Source organism: Lampetra planeri, chromosome 18 (genome assembly GCF_965212315.1).
Source record: "Lampetra planeri chromosome 18, kcLamPlan1.2.h2, whole genome shotgun sequence".
Classification (NCBI taxonomy): Eukaryota; Metazoa; Chordata; class Hyperoartia; order Petromyzontiformes; family Petromyzontidae; genus Lampetra; species Lampetra planeri.
The window spans coordinates 7825046-7846383 of record NC_136124.1 but is presented as its reverse complement, the minus strand read 5'-3'; the positions used below and the strand labels follow the sequence as shown (position 1 = coordinate 7846383).

At 54.1% G+C, this 21338-nt stretch overlaps 1 protein-coding gene across 1 annotated transcript in view; it reads right to left on the bottom strand.

Moving 5' to 3' along the window:
• Positions 1 to 9335: 9335 nt before the first annotated feature.
• Positions 9336 to 21338, bottom strand: part of LOC144723738 (pyruvate carboxylase, mitochondrial-like) — a 65828-nt gene continuing 53825 nt past the window's right edge. The window contains 5 exon segments of the mRNA XM_078602672.1: positions 9336 to 10321; positions 11047 to 11184; positions 12619 to 12720; positions 15626 to 15772; positions 21082 to 21105. Coding sequence (XP_078458798.1) covers positions 9815 to 10321; positions 11047 to 11184; positions 12619 to 12720; positions 15626 to 15772; positions 21082 to 21105 — 918 coding nt within the window. The 3' untranslated portion in view covers positions 9336 to 9814.

Here is a 21338-nt window from a genome sequence, read left to right as displayed (position 1 = left end):
CCCTCCCTGGGTCTCTGGGCTCCACCCGCGCAGTGTCTCCGCCACCAACGCTCATTTACGAACAGCTGGGCCCCTCTGGTCTGCGTGCGTCTGTCGGGCGGTGCGCGTCTCTTGTGTTCCAACACCGGCGACGATTATATCCGAACCGGTCCTGGTTCTCCCCTAGGTCGACTCAGTCTGCAATGAGTGCATGGTGCGGGGTTTAAACATCGACGCGAGGGAGACAAAGGCGACTGGGCGTGGTCCTGGCCACCCACTCTATCGTGTGCCGTTCCGGTCTTCATAGGTGCTCGCGAACACCACTTGCCCCAACACTCTGTTAAGGCTATACAGGGGCTCTTTGTCGTTGTGTCTCTGTTCACCTAAAATATATATTTGGGGGGGCGGGAGGCGGTGGCGCAGCTGTTTGCGCACTGCGCTCCGAAACCGGCCACGCGAGTTCGATTCCCGCTCATGACCAATATCCGAACCTGTCCTGTACCTCCCCTAGATCAACTTAACGTTAAATACGTAGCTGGTGTTGTCCGTAGAGAGCCAGACACCACGACCTGGCGTGTCCTTGCAGTCTCATTATATTATTTAGGCGCTCACACACAGCAATTGGCCCCTCGGTGTGAATGAGGTGCTTGTGATTTGTGTGCGCCCGTGCGTCTCACGTGCGTGTGGCCTCAAAAGTGCACCTAGCCTGGCACAAGTGCCGTGGTGACGTCATCGTCACTTGGTGGTGAATGGCCTCCGTGGGTGTTGAAATGGGGAGGGGGAGGGGGGCGCTTTGCGTCTCCGCCAACAAGCTCCGTTTCCACGCTTCATGTTGCACGTCCGTCGTGACCTTTTCGTTTACGGCGCGATCACAAAGTGTGTGAAATATGGCCAACAAGAACCGCGTTTACGCAACACAATAGACAGCACAGACGGTAACGTGCGTCTCTCTGAAGCGTGCAAGAAGGCCGTGGGGTCCGGGTGGCGCTACAACTCAGAAATGACGCTGACCCAAAACTGCTGAGAGCCCGGGTTCGAATCCAGGCTTCCCGCTGTGATTCAGTCGGGGTCTCTAACGTTGTCGGTTCAAATTCTCAGCCCAATCACCGATGCCTGCACCCAGAACGGTCTACATTCATTTTTGAAAATCACAAAAAATGTATCCGCTGCCATGCAACAAACAATACTTTCTGTGGCAGTGTGGGTGGGGAAGTGCTGTCCACCTAATGTGTGGACCAGGAGTCACTCGAAGGGAACTCAGAGGCAGCTCTGTGAAATCTGCTTCTGTGGGCTGTTTTCTACAACGAAGAGTAGCATTTTCTTGGTTCTTTCGGTAAAGTCACGTAGAATGGAAATAATAAAATAATAAAAATAAAACATAATAAAATAATTCTCACGACGTTTCGGCCACAACGCAAGCAGCCGTCCTCAGGTGGAGAACAGGTCTGTCGAGAAGACAGAGTCTGAGGACGGCTGTTTGCGTTGTGGCCGAAACGTCGTGAGAATTATTTTATTATGTTTTATTTTTATTATTGTATTATTTCCATTCTACGTGACTTTACCGAAAGAACCAAGAAGATGAATCCTTGCAGTCACGAAAGCTTTAAATCGAAGAGTAGCATTGCCGTGATTCTGAATATTTCATGTCATGTCATGATGCCAAATGACTTTAAAAAAAAAATCCATTGCATAATTAAGTAACAAAACGATCTAAATAGATTCAGGGTGATTATTGCACTTGCATCTTAACAGACAAGGATGTGAGATACAAATACACTCATACATGTAGTTGGCCAGCCATCCCCATGCAGGAACCTCGTAAAAGTGAGTCTTGAGGCTCAGTGAGGCTATTCTGAATAATACAAGAATAAAAAATAAATAACATTTCACTGAACCTCAGGACGCCACAAATCACATTCGCCTGTCGGCCGACTCTTGCCCGTACGGGGGCCATCTCTCGCGCAAAGGGTAAAATATCTGTCGGGATGTGGAGAGGCGGTTTATCTGTGGTTGCTGCAAACCAGACGGCTGACGGGCTGCCAGGCCACAATCAATAACCCATCAGTCAGTCAATTGCAATGTGGCTTGTTGATAAAACCCAAATCGGATTCCCAGAACCCTCATCAGCGCTGGCAACTCTCATCGGCTTGCGACATATCTCCAGGAACGCGTTACAAGACGCGCGGAACATCGCGTATGAAAATACACACGGACACGCGCACACACATCGCCGTATCTGTGTTTATATATGTGCACATTATTCTTAAAAGTCGATATGATGTCACCAGCTGGTTCTTTTTTTGGCTTTGCTCTTCGTGTCTCACCGTGTGGATGTAAGCGTGCGTTTCTCCACGCTTCTGTGCGCACCCCTTTGCCCAATAATCCTAACCAACAAACTTACCAGCCACTAGTTCTAGCCATACCCCTAACCCTAGTCACCTACTCACCCAGCCACTAGTACTAGCCACACCCCTAACCCTAGTCACCTACTCACCCAGTCACTAGTACTAGCCCTACCCCTAACCATAGTCACCTACTCACCCAGCCACTAGTACTAGCCCTACCCCTAACCCTAGTCACCTACTCACCCAGCCACTAGTACTAGCCACACCCCTAACCCTAGTCACCTAATCACCCAGCCACTAGTACTAGCCCTACCCCTAACCATAGTCACCTACTCACCCAGCCACTAATACTAGCCCTACCCCTAACTCTAGTCACCTACTCACCCAGCCACTAGTACTAGCCATACCCCTAACCCTAGTCACCTACTCACCCAGCCACTAGTACTAGCACTACCCCTAACCCTAGTCACCTACTCACCCAGCCACTAGTACTAGCCATACCCCTAACCATAGTCACCTACTCACCCAGCCACTAGTACTAGCCCTACCCCTAACCCTAGTCACTTACTCACCCAGCCACTAGTACTAGCCCGACCCCTAACTCTAGTCACCTACTCACCCAGCCACTAGTACTAGCCCGACCCCTAACCCTAGTCACCTACTCACCCAGCCACTAGTACTAGCCCTACCCCTAACCCTAGTCACCTACTCACCCAGACACTAGTACTAGCCCTACCCCTAACCCTAGTCACCTACTCACCCAGCCACTAGTACTAGCCCGACCCCTAACCCTAGTCACCTACTCACCCAGCCACTAGTACTAGCCCTACCCCTAACCCTAGTCACCTACTCACCCAGACACTAGTACTAGCCCTACCCCTAACCCTAGTCACCTACTCACCCAGCCACTAGTACTAGCCCTACCCCTAACCCTAGTCACTTACTCACCCAGCCACTAGTACTAGCCCGACCCCTAACTCTAGTCACCTACTCACCCAGCCACTAGTACTAGCCCGACCCCTAACCCTAGTCACTTACTCACCCAGCCACTAGTACTAGGCATACCCCTAACCCTAGTCACCTACTCACCCAGACACTAGTACTAGCCCTACCCCTAACCCTAGTCACCTACTCACCCAGCCACTAGTACTAGCCACACCCCTAACCCTAGTCACCTACTCACCCAGCCACTAGTACTAGCCCTACCCCTAACCATAGTCACCTACTCACCCAGCCACTAGTACTAGCCACACCCCTAACCCTAGTCACCTACTCACCCAGCCACTAGTACTAGCCCGACCCCTAACCCTAGTCACCTACTCACCCAGCCACTAGTACTAGCCACACCCCTAACCCTAGTCACCTACTCACCCAGCCACTAGTACTAGCCACACCCCTAACCCTAGTCACCTACTCACCCAGACACTAGTACAAGCCCTACCCCTAACCCTAGTCACCTACTCACCCAGCCACTAGTACTAGCCACACCCCTAACCCTAGTCACCTACTCACCCAGACACTAGTACTAGCCACACCCCTAACCCTAGTCACCTACTCACCCAGACACTAGTACTAGCCACACCCCTAACCCTAGTCACCTACTCACCCAGATACTAGTACTAGCCCTCCCAATGACCCCTAACGAACCAGCTAACCAGTCGCTAGTCTTGGCCCAAGTCAGGTTGTCAGGTTACTCTGTACATCTGGGCGTGCGTGTGCGAACGTGGTTCGTGGTGGGTCTGACGAGACTACTACAGGGAGGGGGGGTTAGACACATGGAGGGGGGGGGGGTGACACAGGGAGGGGGAAACACAGGGAGGGGGGGACACAGGGAGGGGGGCTCAGTGGCACGCGGCCCCTCCCGACACCGCTCCACCCTCATCGCGGCGTGCGTGACGCCAACAACAATAACAACAACAAAGCCGCAAGTGATTAACTAAGCCCTCAACTTGTTCAAACATTGCCCGTGGGGCTGGCTGCTGCTGCTGCTTTGCTTGCCGTGTGTGTGCAGCGTGTTTGTGCGGAGCGATGACGCGTGCCCTTTGAGACGTCGTTCAAGACCGGCAAGTGAACGCACATTTGGTGGCAGCTCCTCTGGGAGGAATCGACGCAAACTCCGACGCAATGTTCAACCACAACCGCAGAAGCGCAGATTGCGATCCGACCCCAGCGTACCTCGCAAGCTAAGCAGAAAAACCCCGAGCCTGGTTAATACCTGGAAGGAAGACTACGTGGGTGTTCGCGGGGTGGCTAGGAGATAACAGTTCCACACAGATGCTTGAATCCATCTGTGTGGAGCTTCGAGCGTTATCTCCCCGGTGAGCGTGGGTTGTCTACAGAAGCTCGGATTTCCGACCCACCTGTCACTCGTGAATGGATTTGGCCAAAACTCCACGGGGCAGGACCCTCCTGAAAAGTCTGGTGACATCCGACCTACCGTGTAGCCTTTAGCAAACAGTTGGGGCAAGGACTATTAGTGAATAACACCTATAAAAGCGGGCACGGCACAAGAAGTGGGGGGGGGGGGGGCAACACCACGCCCAGCCGCCTTTGTCTCCCCAACGCCCCATGCGCAGGACCAGTTCAAATATTGGCCACTGTGATAGGTCGTGAGCATGAATCAAACTCGGGTCGTCGGGTTGAGAGCGCGGCGCGCTAACCGATACACTACCGCTCCCCCCATACAAACAGGACACACAGGGATGCTACCGGTACGTAATGGGGAACACATTGGACTGGCAATTAAGTGGTCGCCAGTACGATCGCATGGTGCAGCTATCCTGAATCCTCCACGCAGCAGTAATACTAAATGGATACACCACGGTTAGTCGATGGTGTCGGGTCGCGTGCGCCCTGCGGTAAAGCGTTGGGGGGAGGGGGGGGGGCACTCTCCCACCTCTCCCAAGGCGTCTGGCCAGCGTGGAAGAGTAGGCCAAGTGCCGCACGAGAGGGGCTCTCGAGAGCTCCCCACCAGCGGGCGAGGCCCTTCCGCCGGTAGCAGCAGCGGCGGCGGCGTGAGCGAGCGAGCAATTCCACGGCTCTGCGGCCGTAAGCCCGAGCGAGCCGCTTTGGTGACGGGCACGCAAAGAGAGAGAGCCTCGCTCGGCCGGCATCGACGCGGCAACGGGTGGGTGCGAGACAGACGCTGCGGGCTGCATCCTCGCCCGGAGGGGTTCTGCGGCTATTTTTGGACTCGCGCGGTCTTAAACGAGTTAACACGAGAAAAGGTCTCCGCTGGGCTCTGGAATGGGCCAATTTGTGACGGTTATTCCAAAGCAGCTTGAGGCCGGGAATAAACAGCGAGCGGCAATTTCCCCTTGCCACAGGGTGGTGATGGAGCCCGCTCGTGGCACCTGGCGCGCGTTTAACCCTTCAACGGCATCCTGCAGCACGCGGTCTGTGGTGTGTCACTGGTGATTCTGCAGTGCCTGTGTGTGTGTCACTGATGTTTCTGCAGTGTCTGTGCGTGTCACTGGTGATTCTGCAGTGCCTGTGTGTGTCACTGTTTCTGGATTGCCTGTGTGTGTCACTGGTGATTCTGTAGTACCCGTGTGTGTCACTGGTGATTCTGCAGTGCCTGTGTGTGTGTCACTGGTGATTCTGCAGTGCCTGTGTGTGTCACTGATGATTCTGCAGTGTGTGTGCGTGTCACTGGTGATTCTGCAATGCCTGTGCGTGTCACTGGTGATTCTGCAGTGCCTGTGTGTGTGTCACTGGTGATTCTGCAGTGCCTGTGTGTGTCACTGGTGATTCTGCAATGCCTGTGTGTGTCACTGGTGATTCTGCAGTGCCTGTGTGTCACTGGTGATTCTGCAGTGCCTGTGTGTGTCACTGGTGATTCTGCAGTGTATGTGTGTGTCACTGATGATTCTGCAGTGTGTGTGCGTGTCATTGGTGATTCTGCAATGTCTGTGTGTGTCACTGGTAATTCTGCAGTGCCTGTGCATGTCACTGGTGATTCTGCAGTGTGTGTGTGTGCGTGTCAGTTTAACACATAGGCTTTTACGACCAATATTACCCATTATAAGGATTCTTCTGGGTGAGCTCGTGTGTCACTGGCGATTCTGCAGTGTGTTTGTCCAGTGATATATATATTTTATACACGAACGCCATTTTTGACACAGCAAATGTCTTCCTTGCTATATTAATGCCCTGTTGGTATAGAGTTGCTAGCCAGCACCTGTTGAGGTCACAGCATTGGCGCACAGGGGGAGGGAGTGACGTGGCCGGGCAGCACAATCCCTGGCTGCGTTCGTCTCCGCAGTGCTGACGCGCACGAGGAACTCAATTAAGGCCGATTCCGGCTGTCGTGGTGTGCACACAACAGGCAGGCATTGCGCTCGCAATGGATGTGAACTGCGGGGAATTATTCAACAATTTGCTACAGAAGGCCACCGAGCTTGTGCTCACGACACGAGCACAAGAAGTCACGGAGAGGTGCGCTCGACAATTAAAGACGCACATTGGAGAGGCGCAACCGGCCTTCATCCAACAGTGGAGAGATCAATCTTGATTTGAAGCATTCGTGATTGCAGGAATCCATACTCTTTGGTTCTTTCGGTAAAATCACGTAGGTAGAAAATAAAATAAATCACGATTATTTATTTTAGGGTAAAGTCACGTAGGTATAAAATTAAATAAATCACAATGATTCATTTTATTTTATACCCACGTGACATTTACCGAAAGAACCAAAGAGAGTGGAGAGATCACTTGACAAGATGACGATGGCGGTGCTTGAGCAAATCGATGTGTTCGGTGATGCTGGGCACGCCGATTGGCGCAGCGTTTGCACGACGTGGTTCGTACCGCACGGGGCAGCCCGTTGGAACGCCGTGTCATCTCTACGCCGTTCCTCACGTCCAGACCCCCTCCCTCCCCGCCGCCGCCGTAATCATCGTCACGGCGAGCCGCTCTCTGTGCTTGCGTCCAAGGAGTTTGGGGCGATTGGCAGACGGCGACATTCATTTAGTTCCTCCCGCGTTCATCGCGCACGCGCGCAATCCCCTCCAGTCGACGCCGTTGACGGAGAGCGGCGCGGACGAAAAAAAAGCAGGCGGGGATAGAACCGCAATGAAGTGCAGCGTGAAGAGCCCACGGCGGCGCGCTGCCCTCGCTGAGTCGCGCCGACCTGGCAGCCACTGGCGCCAGCAGTAAATAGTGAAGAGTCACTACCCGCCGGGTTATTAGAGACGCTCGCCCTCAGCCAACCCCCTTTATTTTAAAGCAAGTGTCAGGAGTGCGTCCTTTAATCCGGAGGATATTGCATTGCCCTCGGGCCAGGGAAACCTCACCGAGTCTCGAAGAGTCTGCGAGAGGGCTCCTGTGGGTCGTGCACTGGGGACGGTTTGACGAGAGTCCGTGACGGAACACTCAGCTCTGTGTGGCGGCACACCGAGGTGCCCGTACAGAAACCTCACCGCGGAACACGGGGCGGTGACGCTCGCACCTCCGCACGGATGGATTCATGAATCCTTTTTTTTACCGTACTGTACCGCCATCTCCAGGCCACCCTGTAGGCAAGGAAGGTTTGGGATTTTCACAAATCTGTGAGCTACCAAGGCTTAAATATCAAAAGCATGTTGGGGAGGGGGGCAGGGAGGGGGTAGGGGGGACACGCTGAGTTAAACACCCCACTGGGTGCCGTCGTTGTGGCCAGAGGACTGATGGAGCTAATCACGTCCGGCACAGGCACGCACCAGGGCCGACACCCAGAACCCCGACATTCGGCACAGCCCCCACTCCCACCCCCCCGTTCGGTGACGGCAATCACGGTGAACATGTCGACCGCACACACACAGCGTGACATTTACAAGGCGTTCGTCTTCGTTCAAGTAATCATACCACGTGTTAGTGTCGGACTTACGAACACTTTTAAATAACCCCTTCACGATTCCCACGCTCTGTTATTATTATTACTGCTCCACGATTGACGATTCCGCACACACATGAGCGGTCTTCTTGTGCTGCGAGCGACGTATTCATTTCAATCATTCGATCGTTACATAATTACATAAAAGCATTTTGTAAGCTCAAAAGTAAACATGATTGACTAGGCCTGACGTAATTCTACACGCGCGAATGATTAGTAAAAGCGTCGCCTGCGCCCGTCATGCAATTATCGCGTCAAAATTGGTCATCATCGACGTGGGCTGCGATCCCGATCTTCGGGGGAAGAGAGACCGCGGTTTCTGGCTGTGTGCGCGCTCGCTCATGGCACTTGCTTCGACAGCCTACGTGGCCCACAACGGGGGATCTTCGTCTTCTTTCCAGCACGAGCAACCCTCACAACGACAACGGCACCAGCGGCTGGCTTCAACCGACGCTGAGCGAGACGCGGTGCCGTTGCCTCGTTTCGGCTGTAAATCAATTTTAGGAAAAATCAGCGCGCCGCTGAAATTGCCGTTGCGGTCGCAATTTCTGAATTATAAGTTCGTTCGCCCGCGCTCTCCATTTTCTTTGGCGAGTTAAACGGCTCAATGGAAAATTCATGCTGAGATTACCTAAAAGCATTTGTTGATCGGTAGTTTGTTTCGGATTGATGTGTGGTGTTTATAATTCGTAAGGATACAAAATGACACGCGATACTGTCATGCTCGTAAAGGCATTTTGAAACACCCATCTCCCGCGTTCCTACTTAATAGTGCCCCCACTGATTAATGCGATATACATAATTGTTATAATCATGGCCTAATTTTAGTTTTCAGCCCACTTATTATTTCTCGCAAGAATCTTTCTCGCCGCTACGTGCGCCGTGTTCCAAAAAACCTCATCGCAGAGCTCCTCATCAGCCGCGAGCCAAGGACCACGGCAGAATTCCTAATGACCGACGGTCGAACAAATTTCATTTCCCCCCCCGACTCTCTGTGAGCCGGACATCCGTAGGATCCTCCGTGGCTGTGACACGGAGACCGGAGCCCTGTCCCCAACGTCGCGCATCTGGGCCGTGTTGATACCCGAGAGGCACGCGCACCAAGAAGGGTCAAATAACAAACAAAAAAGCTCCCATCAGTTGGTTAAAAAAATAATTATTGGTTCGAAAACGCTGCATAAACTCATAAGATAGTGGCCTCCGGCATTCTTACTTTTGTCTGCTCACTTCTGAAAATATAGCGCAGCATTAACTTATTTCACACTGTTTTCTTTTTACTTCCGTCTTCTTGCGAGCAAAGGGTTGAAATAGCTCACACCGCCTCATCCCCTCTCAGACAGAGAACAGATTATGGGACTAATACACATCCTGGTTTAAATTTTGGATTTGAAATGTAATTAGAAACTTTTTTTCCTTCATTCCGAATTCAGCATATAATTACCCGTGGTTGCGGCATGGCATGCTGTCGTGGCGGAGAGAATCTGTGCTTTCTGCGGGAACGCCGAGCAAACCTCAACTAACTCTGGAGACGGCGTGCACTAGACAAGTCTCACAGACGGTCGGTTCAGCGCTTCAGGCAAACTCTGCAATGCTACCGTCGCCACTTCTCCACTATTCGTCAATGCAATGGGTTAAACTGCCGTTCGAATGGTCCAAATGTGCCGTGTGACCTCGTGAAATAATATTGTGTCTGCGAGCCACATCCAGAGACAAACGCGAGAGCGCGTGCGTGCCGCTGTCTGCCCTGTTCACTTGCGAGCCCCGGAAAGCAGGGGGCGGAGGTAATAATTTCAGTGTCCATTGCTGCCATGCTCGAATTCCGCGGTGATACCCACGAACGGGCACACGCCTTGCTCCCGGACGAATGGTGCGCGGACGCTAGCGCATCCAAACGCGTTTCATTCGACGCAGGATTCATGCTGGGTTGCACGTGCAGCTTGGTGATCTTTCCCGTCATGGGCGCGTTCACCACCGTCTCCGTCTTCATGGCACTCAGCACGCACAGGGGCTGCCCCTTCTCCACCTGTTGCCCTTCCTTCACCTTGATTTCGATCACGCTGCCCGGCATGGAGGCCCCCACCTGCCCCTTCACGCTCTTCAGCGCCTTGGGGTGCACGTGCATGTTCTGTGAACGAGAGCAGAAACCACGCAAACGCACAGACCGCTTTCCGCCTTTGTTTCACGAGTACTCGTGTTGACACAGCAGGTACTCGTTGAAGGCCGAGTCGATCTCAGGGAAGCTCGGGACCGGCTCGGACATCGTTCTCCACCGACGTTAGCCGTGGCCGGGATTCGAACCCGCGTCGCCGAGCTCACAGCGCAGCGCGACAACCACCGCCGCCCCTCGACTGCGGCGCACACCGAGTCTCGTGGAGACGATGGCTCACCCTGGCGAGGAGCAGCAGAGGACACCGCGAGATCACAGCGTGAGCCATCACCGCCAGCGGCCTTGCACAGCGTCCTCGACAACCGGTGGCCCCGCACGCACGCACGCACGCCGAGCGCGAGCCGCTCCCCCTCATCGGCCGGCGGTCGATGGGGTCGGAGAGGTCGGCGCTCGATTGCGGCCAACGCGGCGCAGGGCGGCGTGGCCCCCCTGCTGTGCGCATACGGAGGCGACGACGCAACGAGGTCGCGCGTTGCCGTCACCGCGCTTGCCACCCTCGTCGCGGGGGGCTTCCTGGCGACGCTGCCGATCTTTACTCTTTTCAAGACCACGCGATTGAACCCCGTTCTTTATTAAAGGAATGAGAGCATCGCGCGGAGACATCGGCAATACATAATTTATATGGCGAATAAAAAATGCAGCGCCCCTCAAACGCGGCCGACGATTGGATCGTGCGTCTCTACCTTCATGGCCTTGGTGTCCTTGACGAGCACCGATCGGAGCTCCCCATTGAGCTCAAAGAACACCTCCCGGTGGCCCTTGTCGAGGTCTCCCAGAGCCAGCGCCTTAATGATCAGCGTCTTCCCCCTCTCCAGCTCAACCTGCGTAACACCCGTCGCGTTGTGAATTAGCGGCGACCTGAGGTTTGTTTATGAAACAAAAATGTCAGTGCCCTTACTTTGCGCGTGGGTACGGGTGCGCGGGCCCGTGCGTGCGTAAGCACAGGTATCCACTTCTTAACGAGACCGTGCGTTCGTGGAAGGAGTGCCGGCGTGACCGATGGCCTCGGGACAACGCAGTGTTGCGTGATGAATGCAACCCAAGTCGACGAGCGGCCAACGTGGGGCGCGACGATTCAAAGCGCGAGTCGAGCGGTCGCGGGGAAAATAACAACAATCGCCGGCGACAAACCGGAGGCCCCCTCGGGGAGACGGCAAATTCCCCGGCGTGGCGCCGCAACGCGTCAAGCGCGGGCGCTGCCAGAGCCTCGCGCGAGTCCCACGCACAATTATGGCGGGCCATATGCTGCCTACCGGCAAAGAGAAATTCCCCAAACAGAAGACATCCTTTAATGAGCTTCAAGCCTCAGGGTATGTCCCATTTCCCAGGTTAGATAATTGACCGATTTATACCCGGCGGGATAGACGAGTCAAAGGGAGGCAGCGGAGGAGAAAGCGAGGCATATGGGTTAGAGGGATCGACACGCGGGGTAATTACGCTCGGCGCAGCGGGGACGCAACAACAACCGCCACAACCGTGCGGGAGGGGGGAGTCCGCTGCGTTTCCAAACAGCTAACCGTCGTCTAAAGCGAATTTGAAATAAATCAAGAAATTAAAGATGTAACCGCAACGTTATTATTACTTATGCGTCACTCTTGACCGTATGAGTAAAAAGAAATCTCCACGCGTCTCTTTTTAAAAAAAACGTACAACCGGATTTATAAAGGTCAAAGTGATTGTGAGTGCGTGCGTGCGCACGTGTCGGTATTTGCGTTTGCCCTCAGCTTGCCTTTTGGTCATCGAGAGAAATCGCCTCGGGCGTTAACGCAAAAAAATATCCGCGACGGCGCATGGAAACGTTGCGCCGACAACGACGACGACGCAATTCCACGGCTCCGTGAATTACGGCGGAAGCGGCGCGGTGAGCGACCCGGCCCGTCGCGGGGCCGACGAGGGATGGCGAAGTACGACGAGTCATTATGCCCGTGCATAATGCACGGGCATAATGACTTTAAACCCCCCGCCAAACCTCCTACGCATTTCACAAGTAGTACTAATCGCATATCTGTATTTCCCATAAATATGCTAAATTCCTCTTGATATGCAAATTATTTTGTCAAGGCGCTCTTCGCCCCTCCATCCCAGCTTAAATAGTCGCTCCAAGCCTGGGGTGCGTCAGTTGTGGCCGAAACATCGTGAGAATTATTTTATTAAGTTGTATTTTAATTATTTTATTATTTTCATTCTACGTGACTTTACCGAAAGAACCAAGGAGATGAATCCCTGCAGTCACGAAAGCTTTAAATCGAAATCGCCTGGAGTTCTTCGGCAATTTGGGGCCCCTCCAGGAAGAGGCGAGTGTTGAGGCACTCGACCGACCCGAACTGCGCCTTGAACTCCTTGTACTCGTCGAACACCTGCAAGACACGGCGCCCCCCCCCCCCACTCCGTGTGAGTCTACCGCCAACGCTGGCTCACCAGCCCTCCCCCCACTCCGTGTGAGTCTACCGTCAACGCTGGCTCACCAACCCCCCCCCCCACTCCGTGTGAGTCTAACGCCAACGCTGGCTCAACAACCCCCCCCCCCCACTCCGTGTGAGTCTACCGCCAACGCTGGCTCACCAGCCCCCCCCCCCCCCCCACTCCGTGTGAGTCTACCGTCAACGCTGGCTCACCAACCCCCCCCCCACTCCGTGCGAGTCTACCGCCAACGCTGGCTCACCACACCCCCCCCCCACTCCGTGTGAGTCTACCGCCAACGCTGGCTCACCAGCACCCCCCCCCCCCACTCCGTGTGAGTCTACCGCCAACGCTGGCTCACCAACCCCCCCCCCCACTCCGTGCGAGTCTACCGCCAACGCTGGCTCACCACACCCCCCCCCCCCACTCCGTGTGAGTCTACAGTCAACGCTGGCTCACCAGCACCCCCCCCCCACTCCGTGTGAGTCTACCGCCAACGCTGGCTCACCAGCCCCCCCCAATCCGTGTGAGTCTACCGCCAACGCTGGCTCACCAACCCCCTCCCCCCCCCACTCCGTGTGAGTCTACCATCAACGCTGGCTCACCAACCCCCCCCCCCCCCACTCCGTGTGAGTCTACCGCCAACGCTGGCTCACCAGCCCCCCCCACTCCGTGTGAGTCTACCGCCAACGCTGGCTCACCAACCCCCTCCCCCCCCCACTCCGTGTGAGTCTACCATCAACGCTGGCTCACCAACCCCCTCCCCCCCCCACTCCGTGTGAGTCTACCATCAACGCTGGCTCACCAACCCCCCCCCCCCCCACTCCGTGTGAGTCTACCGCCAACGCTGGCTCACCAGCCCCCCCCACTCCGTGTGAGTCTACCGCCAACGCTGGCTCACCAACCCCCTCCCCCCCCCACTCCGTGTGAGTCTACCATCAACGCTGGCTCACCAACCCCCTCCCCCCCCACTCCGTGTGAGTCTACCATCAACGCTGGCTCACCAACCCCCTCCCCCCCCCACTCCGTGTGAGTCTACCGCCAACGCTGGCTCACCAGCCCCCCCCACTCCGTGTGAGTCTACCGCCAACGCTGGCTCACCAACCCCCTCCCCCCCCCACTCCGTGTGAGTCTACCATCAACGCTGGCTCACCAACCCCCTCCCCCCCCACTCCGTGTGAGTCTACCATCAACGCTGGCTCACCAACCCCCTCCCCCCCCCACTCCGTGTGAGTCTACCATCAACGCTGGCTCACCAACCCCCTCCCCCCCCACTCCGTGTGAGTCTACCGCCAACGCTGGCTCACCAGCCCCCCCCACTCCGTGTGAGTCTACCGCCAACGCTGGCTCACCAACCCCCTCCCCCCCCCACTCCGTGTGAGTCTACCATCAACGCTGGCTCACCAACCCCCTCCCCCCCACTCCGTGTGAGTCTACCGCCAACGCTGGCTCACCAGCCCCCCCCCCCCACTCCGTGTGAGTCTACAGTCTACGCTGGCTCACCAGCCCCCCCCCACCCCTTGTGTAAATCTACCATCGCTGGCTCACCGCGCCGCCACTTCACCTCATTCCATCTCTGAATTTGTTCGTACGATGTTTGACAGCCCCCCTTGAGCGGGGGGTTATATTACACGTCAAGTAAAACCTTTAAAAAAAACATCACAAAGGCCAAGCATCTTAGCTTGCATTAAAAAATCTGCACGTTTAAACAACTTAACTTTTGTAGCCAACTCTGAACTTAACTCGCACACCGAGAAGAAACGCACATTTATTAACAGGCGCAACAACAAACCACTGCCGCATAGGAACGCTCGCATCACCCGTGCGGTTGAGCCACACGGAAACTTGCCAATGCTCGATGCTCGATAATGGACTGTTGAGTAAAACCCAGTCAATACCGCACACCGGAATGTCTCATATCCAGCGGGTGAAATTGACGGTGTGGCAGCTCTTGGCATCACTATCTGTGCATGTATATTTACACGCCTTCAGGGTCAGGTCCGTCCCATGCCTCCCGCCCCCCCAACCCACCATGTAAGCAGTTTTAGACTTTTGTAGTCGGCGTACTCCTTGTGGCGCAAGAAAGGCACTGTTGGCGTACCGAAAACCCAAACGGAATATTATGGATTTTTCGATTTAAAGCTTTCGTGACTGCAAGGATTCATCTTCTTGGTTCTTTCGGTAAAGTCAAGTAGAAGGGAAATAATGAAATAATAAAAATAAAACAGAAATAAACATAAAAAATAGAACATGTTCTTCACCTGAGGACGGCTGCTTGCGTTGTGGCCGAAACGTCGTGAGAATTGCATTTTATTATGTTTTATTTTTATTATTTTATTTCCCTTCTACGTGACTTTGCCGAAAAAACCAAGAAAAGGAATATTATGTTTTTTTTCGTGCAGTCATTGGTGACCCGGCCGATATTGTCAACTCGCTACTGTGGAGAACCCAGCAATTATCACGGATGGCTGAAACCCGGATTCGAACCCAGGTTCTCAGCGGTATCAGCGCAGTGAGCCTCTGATGTCCGAGTGACCCGACCACCTCTGACTGATTGTATTTAATTTAACCGATTGAGTTTGTCCCACCGACTCAGCTAAACCAACGTGGAGACTGAGCGATAAATGCAGCTCACGTGCAGCAGCTCGACGGAACGTTGTGCCGCAAGACCACGAGAGACGATGACGGATTGGGGAGGCCTTCGCCCAGCAGTGGATAGACCATGATTGTTGGATTACGGGGAGAGGCCTTCGTCCAGCAGTGGATCGATCGCATCTGACAACGGTGCCCGATGTGGGACCTGCTGGCGCGTGCGCTGCGCCCCTGTGCTCGGCGAGCACGCCGTGCGGCGCACTCCCTTGCCTGCGGGGACACGGAGGCCGACACGACGTCCTCCGGGGTGATGTCCCTCCCGTGCCGCCCCTTCGGATCCTTCTCCAGCTGCACGAAGTCCAGGGGAGGCAGCGACGCCCCGGGGCGGCCCTCGGTCCGCTCCATGTCCTTCAGCATCTGGAGGGACACGACGGGGAAAGACGCACGGGTGAACGGACAGGCAAGCGGACGAGCAAGCGGTAGGCCTGACGGACAGCGGGCAAGTAGGACATAGGCAGACAAACAGATGGACAAACGTGTAAGCAGACAGCTATAGGGCGGGCAGACATGCAGATGAACAGACAAGACATTTAGAAAGATTAATAAATAGGCAGACAGAGATAGTCAAATATACAGACATATATACAGGCAGACAGGAACATACGCAGTCAGACAGGCAGACAGACAGACAGTTTGGCAGAGGGACAGACGAACAATCAAGCAGGCACACAGACAGACAAGCGAGTAGGTAGACAGATGGAAAACGGACAACCCTATGTGTAGCCATGGGAGTGCCATGTGAGGGAAGTCGTCCACGAGCGTGAACCAATGGACGTTCACCTCACTCTGTGTGCACGGCGGCCCCAGCCACAGAATCTAAACATTCCCATCACCGATTCAGGGCCACTACCAGCGGAGAGCACCTCCACAAACGTTCGAACAAAGAGATGTAATTTTTGTGCACTGACCGAATGTGCACGCGCCTAACGCACGCACGGAGGCGCGCATTAGGCACACGTGCCCGCGTTCACATGGGCACGCAGATCGTTAATTAATACATCCATGCTTAAATATGCGTGCTTCATTCGAAATGTTTCGTCGCCAACGTGACCCAACAGCTACGCACGGTTCAGGGCGCCGGTGCTGGCGAGCCGAGCGGGACGCTTCGCAGCGATCGCTTCGCGGGATTTGTATTTTTTTCGCAAAGACTTCCGGAGTGTTCTCCGACGGACGGACGATGGATGGTGGAGAGATAAAATAGCCTCATTCATGACGGACGCCAGGCTCATGCTTTGGGCAGGTGGCCCTAGTCCAGCAGCATCTGAGCATGTCGGCACCCAATTGATAGAGGAGGTGGATTGTCAGCTTATCTGTCGTTATTTATATTCTCCACAGCGACATGAGCGATTGCTTAAAAAGAAAAAAAAACTCAACACGTTTGTCAATAGCACCGTGGCCTTGAATGGAAAAGTATATAATAGGCAACGTTTCAGGCGATGGCCCCTTTTCATAGCACATCACGTGGCCATTCTTAATAGCCGCACGACGTGGCTTTTCGTAGCCACATTATGCGCTATGAAGGGTCATCGCTATGAAGAAGGGGCTATTTCCAAAAACGTCACATCATATATTAATTTCTTCTTTGAAGGCAAGAGTTTTATTGCCGAATGCATTGAGTATTTTATCATTTGTGCTCGTGCGCCACTGATGAGGCAATGACACAAAACAATTTGTTCAATTTCATATCTTAAAGGCGAGGATCCTTGCCTATAACATGTGGACGTTCACAGGGCATTGCTTCAAGCAAGGCTGATTCTGCTGACGATATACTGCATGTCGAGTAAGCTTGCCTTGCATAATTACGCACTTCGAGAAGGCCGTGGGGCTGACGCATTGTGTACTCAATACTTTTATTTCTCACGTGGAGAGACGCATATATGAAGGAGACGTGCAGTCAGCTTACCTATTTTGTGATTTTATATACTCCACAATTAGCAGTGATTATTGTGTGACCCAAATAAAATGCGCGCTGCAGTATAAACTGCACCGCACGACCCTAACCGGGACACAATGGACGTAACCGCCCACACTTTGTCGACTGCTAATTGCCTTGGACGAAGAGTGCGGCCACAAACCTGGAGCAAGATAATTATTCAGCTTTCCTGCAAATTACCTCCATTGTACCGTACACCGATGGAGCCAATTACGCAAATTAGAGACTTTTTGTCACATCCTGGAAAAGCCACGCGAAAGATGGTGGCCGGAAAGCCGTTGATCCTTGGCGCACGAGAGAATCTGCCGCACCGCTCTGCTCACCGGACAGAAGCCGCCTCTTAACCCAGTGCTCTGCTCACCACACCGAGACGGGACTTCAACAAACGGGCATCGTGCAGACGAAATACCGATCGGCGCGCATCACCACCAGCATCGCCACAACCCTCACTCGCAATCAAGCCAAACGTTCTCTCCGTTAGGAGGCAATCGTGATTGACAGTCATCCCTCAGCTACACCGTGACTAGATAGGCCGCGTTAACCTGCGGCGTAGTACCCGTGCCGCAATGCGTGCAAGGTAAATCGGCCGGAGAACGGCAGCCGGATTCTTCTCCAGGCGAACCGTGACACTTTCGGCGCCGTCCCCGATCTCTCGTGCCACACGCGCGGTGCATTCGCCGGTACGGTGAGTCTCCTTGCAGAGCGCTCGGCAAACGCAACGTGAAATGAGCTGGTGGTGGGTGGATCGCTCGCCTGTGAATCATCGCGAGACAAAGCTGTTAACAATACAGACGCCTCGATGCTCTCTGTAAGCAATTTTTTCCAAACGCGCAAAACAAATGAAAGCCGGCGACTATACTTCAAGAAATAAAAATCAATGAAATGTGTATATTATCAAAACGCCAAATTGTCCACGAGATCGATATATATTATTTGTGGTGGCGGTGAGTGGCGGATTATCGTCGGCCCTCTTCCGAGGGGCTCTCCGCCCACCGAGGGAACCGCACCAGACGCCCGTTCAGGATGGGAGCGGCAGACGAGCCGCTAATCGGGCCCATTTTACCGCATGATTTATTTCATTTTATACCACAAACCCAATTTTCTGCTTCGAGAACTTAAAGACCGAGTGGACAGATGATGCAGAAAATCGCGATGTGTTCAACGATCATAAGCCCGATAAGCATCGAGGAGAATATTGTGCGAAGAATATTCGAGCTTCAACGCGCGCAATTAAAATTCCTATAGGCCCACGCCGAGGAGGCTGTTACACCTCCGAGCTTTTCGCCGCGACAATTGAATATGGACGGGGGCGGCGCCCGCTGCCACCAGGTGGTCCGGCGTTGGCGAGCCGCCTCCGAGACCGATGTTCTCGCTCGCTCGCCCCCCGTGGTAATAACGCGCCGCTGGAACGCTATCAACGAGCTTGTAGCTCCGCGGCGAGAGCCATCAAGCCTGCCGGCCCGTCTGCCGCCTTACAGACGCGCGGGGACGCGGCCGTGTCGAGGCACGGTTAGGAGGGCGGCGGGGGGAGCAAGAGTCATTGCCAAATGCGACCGACGAAACAAAACGATCGGACAGATTGGACATCTGCGATGCTGAACGCCGCAGCTCAGGTGGTTTTGTTTACCATCTGAAGGGAATACAAGCTCTTGTTGTAAGACTTGGGACAATGTTATTCGTCACTTACATCTTGAATTTGACCTACTTTGAATGTTTCGTGAATGTTGCTGCTATTGCTCGTCTTTAAACAACGTTGAGCGGAGGAGCAGCGGGCCAGCCACTGCACTGCACTATGCAACCTTTCACCTGAGTTCGACTCCCTGCCACAGCTAACATCGATGGTGAGTGATTTCTGCGCTCGCCCTGGATCCCTCCCTTCACCAGCTCGCGGTGACCAGTGTGGTGAAGTAGAGTCCAACAACTTCCAGACCGACAAGGTGTGGGGACAGCTTCACCTTCATCCAGGATGTATATTGTAAGATAATAAAAACATAAAACATTTGGACAATCAGCTACCGTAATTACAGCATTCTCAACTAAAGTCCAGGAAGGAGCCTCATCACGTGAGCTGAACACAGACACAAATCCCGGGCCTGAAAGATATTTTATCTCAGCAGCTAGCGTAACCGCGCGTGCCCTTTCAGTGACCGGCAGATGTAACGCTTAAAGAGAAGCACATCATTGGTGTGACCTCGACCATTATGGGAGGTGACCCCTGACCCCTTCGGGAAGATGATCCTGACCTTTATGTGGGGTAGGGCGGGGTTGTACCTTGCCCCATCGCCGCCCCTACGAGGGATATTTAATTATATTGCCAAGGGGAACGACAACAAGCTCATTAAAAATTTATATCGCTTTCACAGATCGCTCGGAGGGACCTTTTGCCCACGCTCTGAAAAGACGTGGGCAAAAGTACGGCACGATCGCCCCAATTGCCGGCGATTGCTAACATTTGCAGCGGCGGTATCTTTTTAAAAAGACGCCTCCTTCCGCGTGAGAGCCTCGCGGAGTCCGAACGGCCCCTGCGCCAATGCTCCTTCCGCTCTCCCCACCTCCCCTCCCGCCACACTCTCTTCCCCTCCCTCTTTCTCTCTCTCGGCTGCAGACAGCAGCTCATGACAGAGGGGAGAGGAGGGAATTACAAGGTGCGCCCCGGCACAGCGGCGCGCGCACAGTTTGACAGTCGGCGCTGCGCTGCTCTGGCACGCCGGGAGGGTGCGCCGCCGTTGCCGCGTTGGCGGTAATAGCGGCAGCCCTCTGTGTGTCCCCACCGCGCACGTGGGTCACGTGGCTCCCTGCTGCACGCGGGCCTCTGTATGGCCATGTTCAGCCGATTCATTTTTTTTTTTTAAACATCATCATCGATTAACCATCATCGTCAGCAGGCGTGTTCAATTCACTGCTGGATGAAGGGCTCCCCAAGCCGTCACAACTCACGCCTCGTCGAGTGAACCTTATAAACAGTATAAATATTAAATGAAGTGTCTGAATTTGGTCTTATTTTAAGCAGTGACAAGCAGACGTCTTGATTTAAAGTGGGGAGTTTTTTTTCTCGTACTGTCCCTGGATATTGATGAGGGCCAATTTGAAGAAGATTAAAAACCACCACTTGAGGAGCCTCATGGGAGGGTGGCCCTTGACACCCCTAACCTGCAGCACCACCCACCAATCACGCGGCGTCGCGTCACAACGCACAGACGCGTCCATCGACTCGCCCATCTCGCAACGCACCACTCGGTGCCAGATCACCGCCCCAGGAGTTGATTGCACAGAGCGAACTCGGAGTCTCTCTTTCAATTGCCTCCTGATTCATACGAGCCGGAAAAGTCGGAGTGATCTCCTGCTCAAATGAGCACTGACGCGGCGCGCACGTCCTGCTTGCCTATCTGGGTTTGTAGGGGAAATTCCACAGTCGCATGGTGGGAACATGTTTATCCATAGGACAACTGCCGCTTGCTCTACCGCTGAGCCACCTGGCCATATTGTGCATTCATTCAAACTCGAGGCATACTTTTATACAGCTACATATGCTCTGCAAAGATTGGTAATTGCACGGTGATGCAATTTTCATTTCAGAGTTGGAATATCCTGAGTTAATAAAAAAAAAACTTTATTGGTTGTAATTGTGCAAGAAATATGAGAACCCGAGTGAATCCCGGGCGGCCGAGACCCAGATTCGAACCCAGAAGCTCGACGGCTGCCGCTTGCTATAACCAAAGCCTGAGGCTGCAACCCGACCGCTACTCAGCGGTGCCGGCTCAGTGCTCCGGCGCGGTTATCGCAGCCCCAAGCCACCCTACCGCCTCGTCTGCGCCGATTAAATATCGCGGCGGCAGAGCGCGGCGCACAGCGGTGAGTCCGGTGACTGATGTCACCAAACGAGGAGCCTAATGCCCCATTCTGGCGCAGCGCGAATCCGCCCGTGATGACGACGACGACGATGATGAGACAGGAGAGGTTTGCGTTGCACTTTTGCGCACAAAAGGAGGG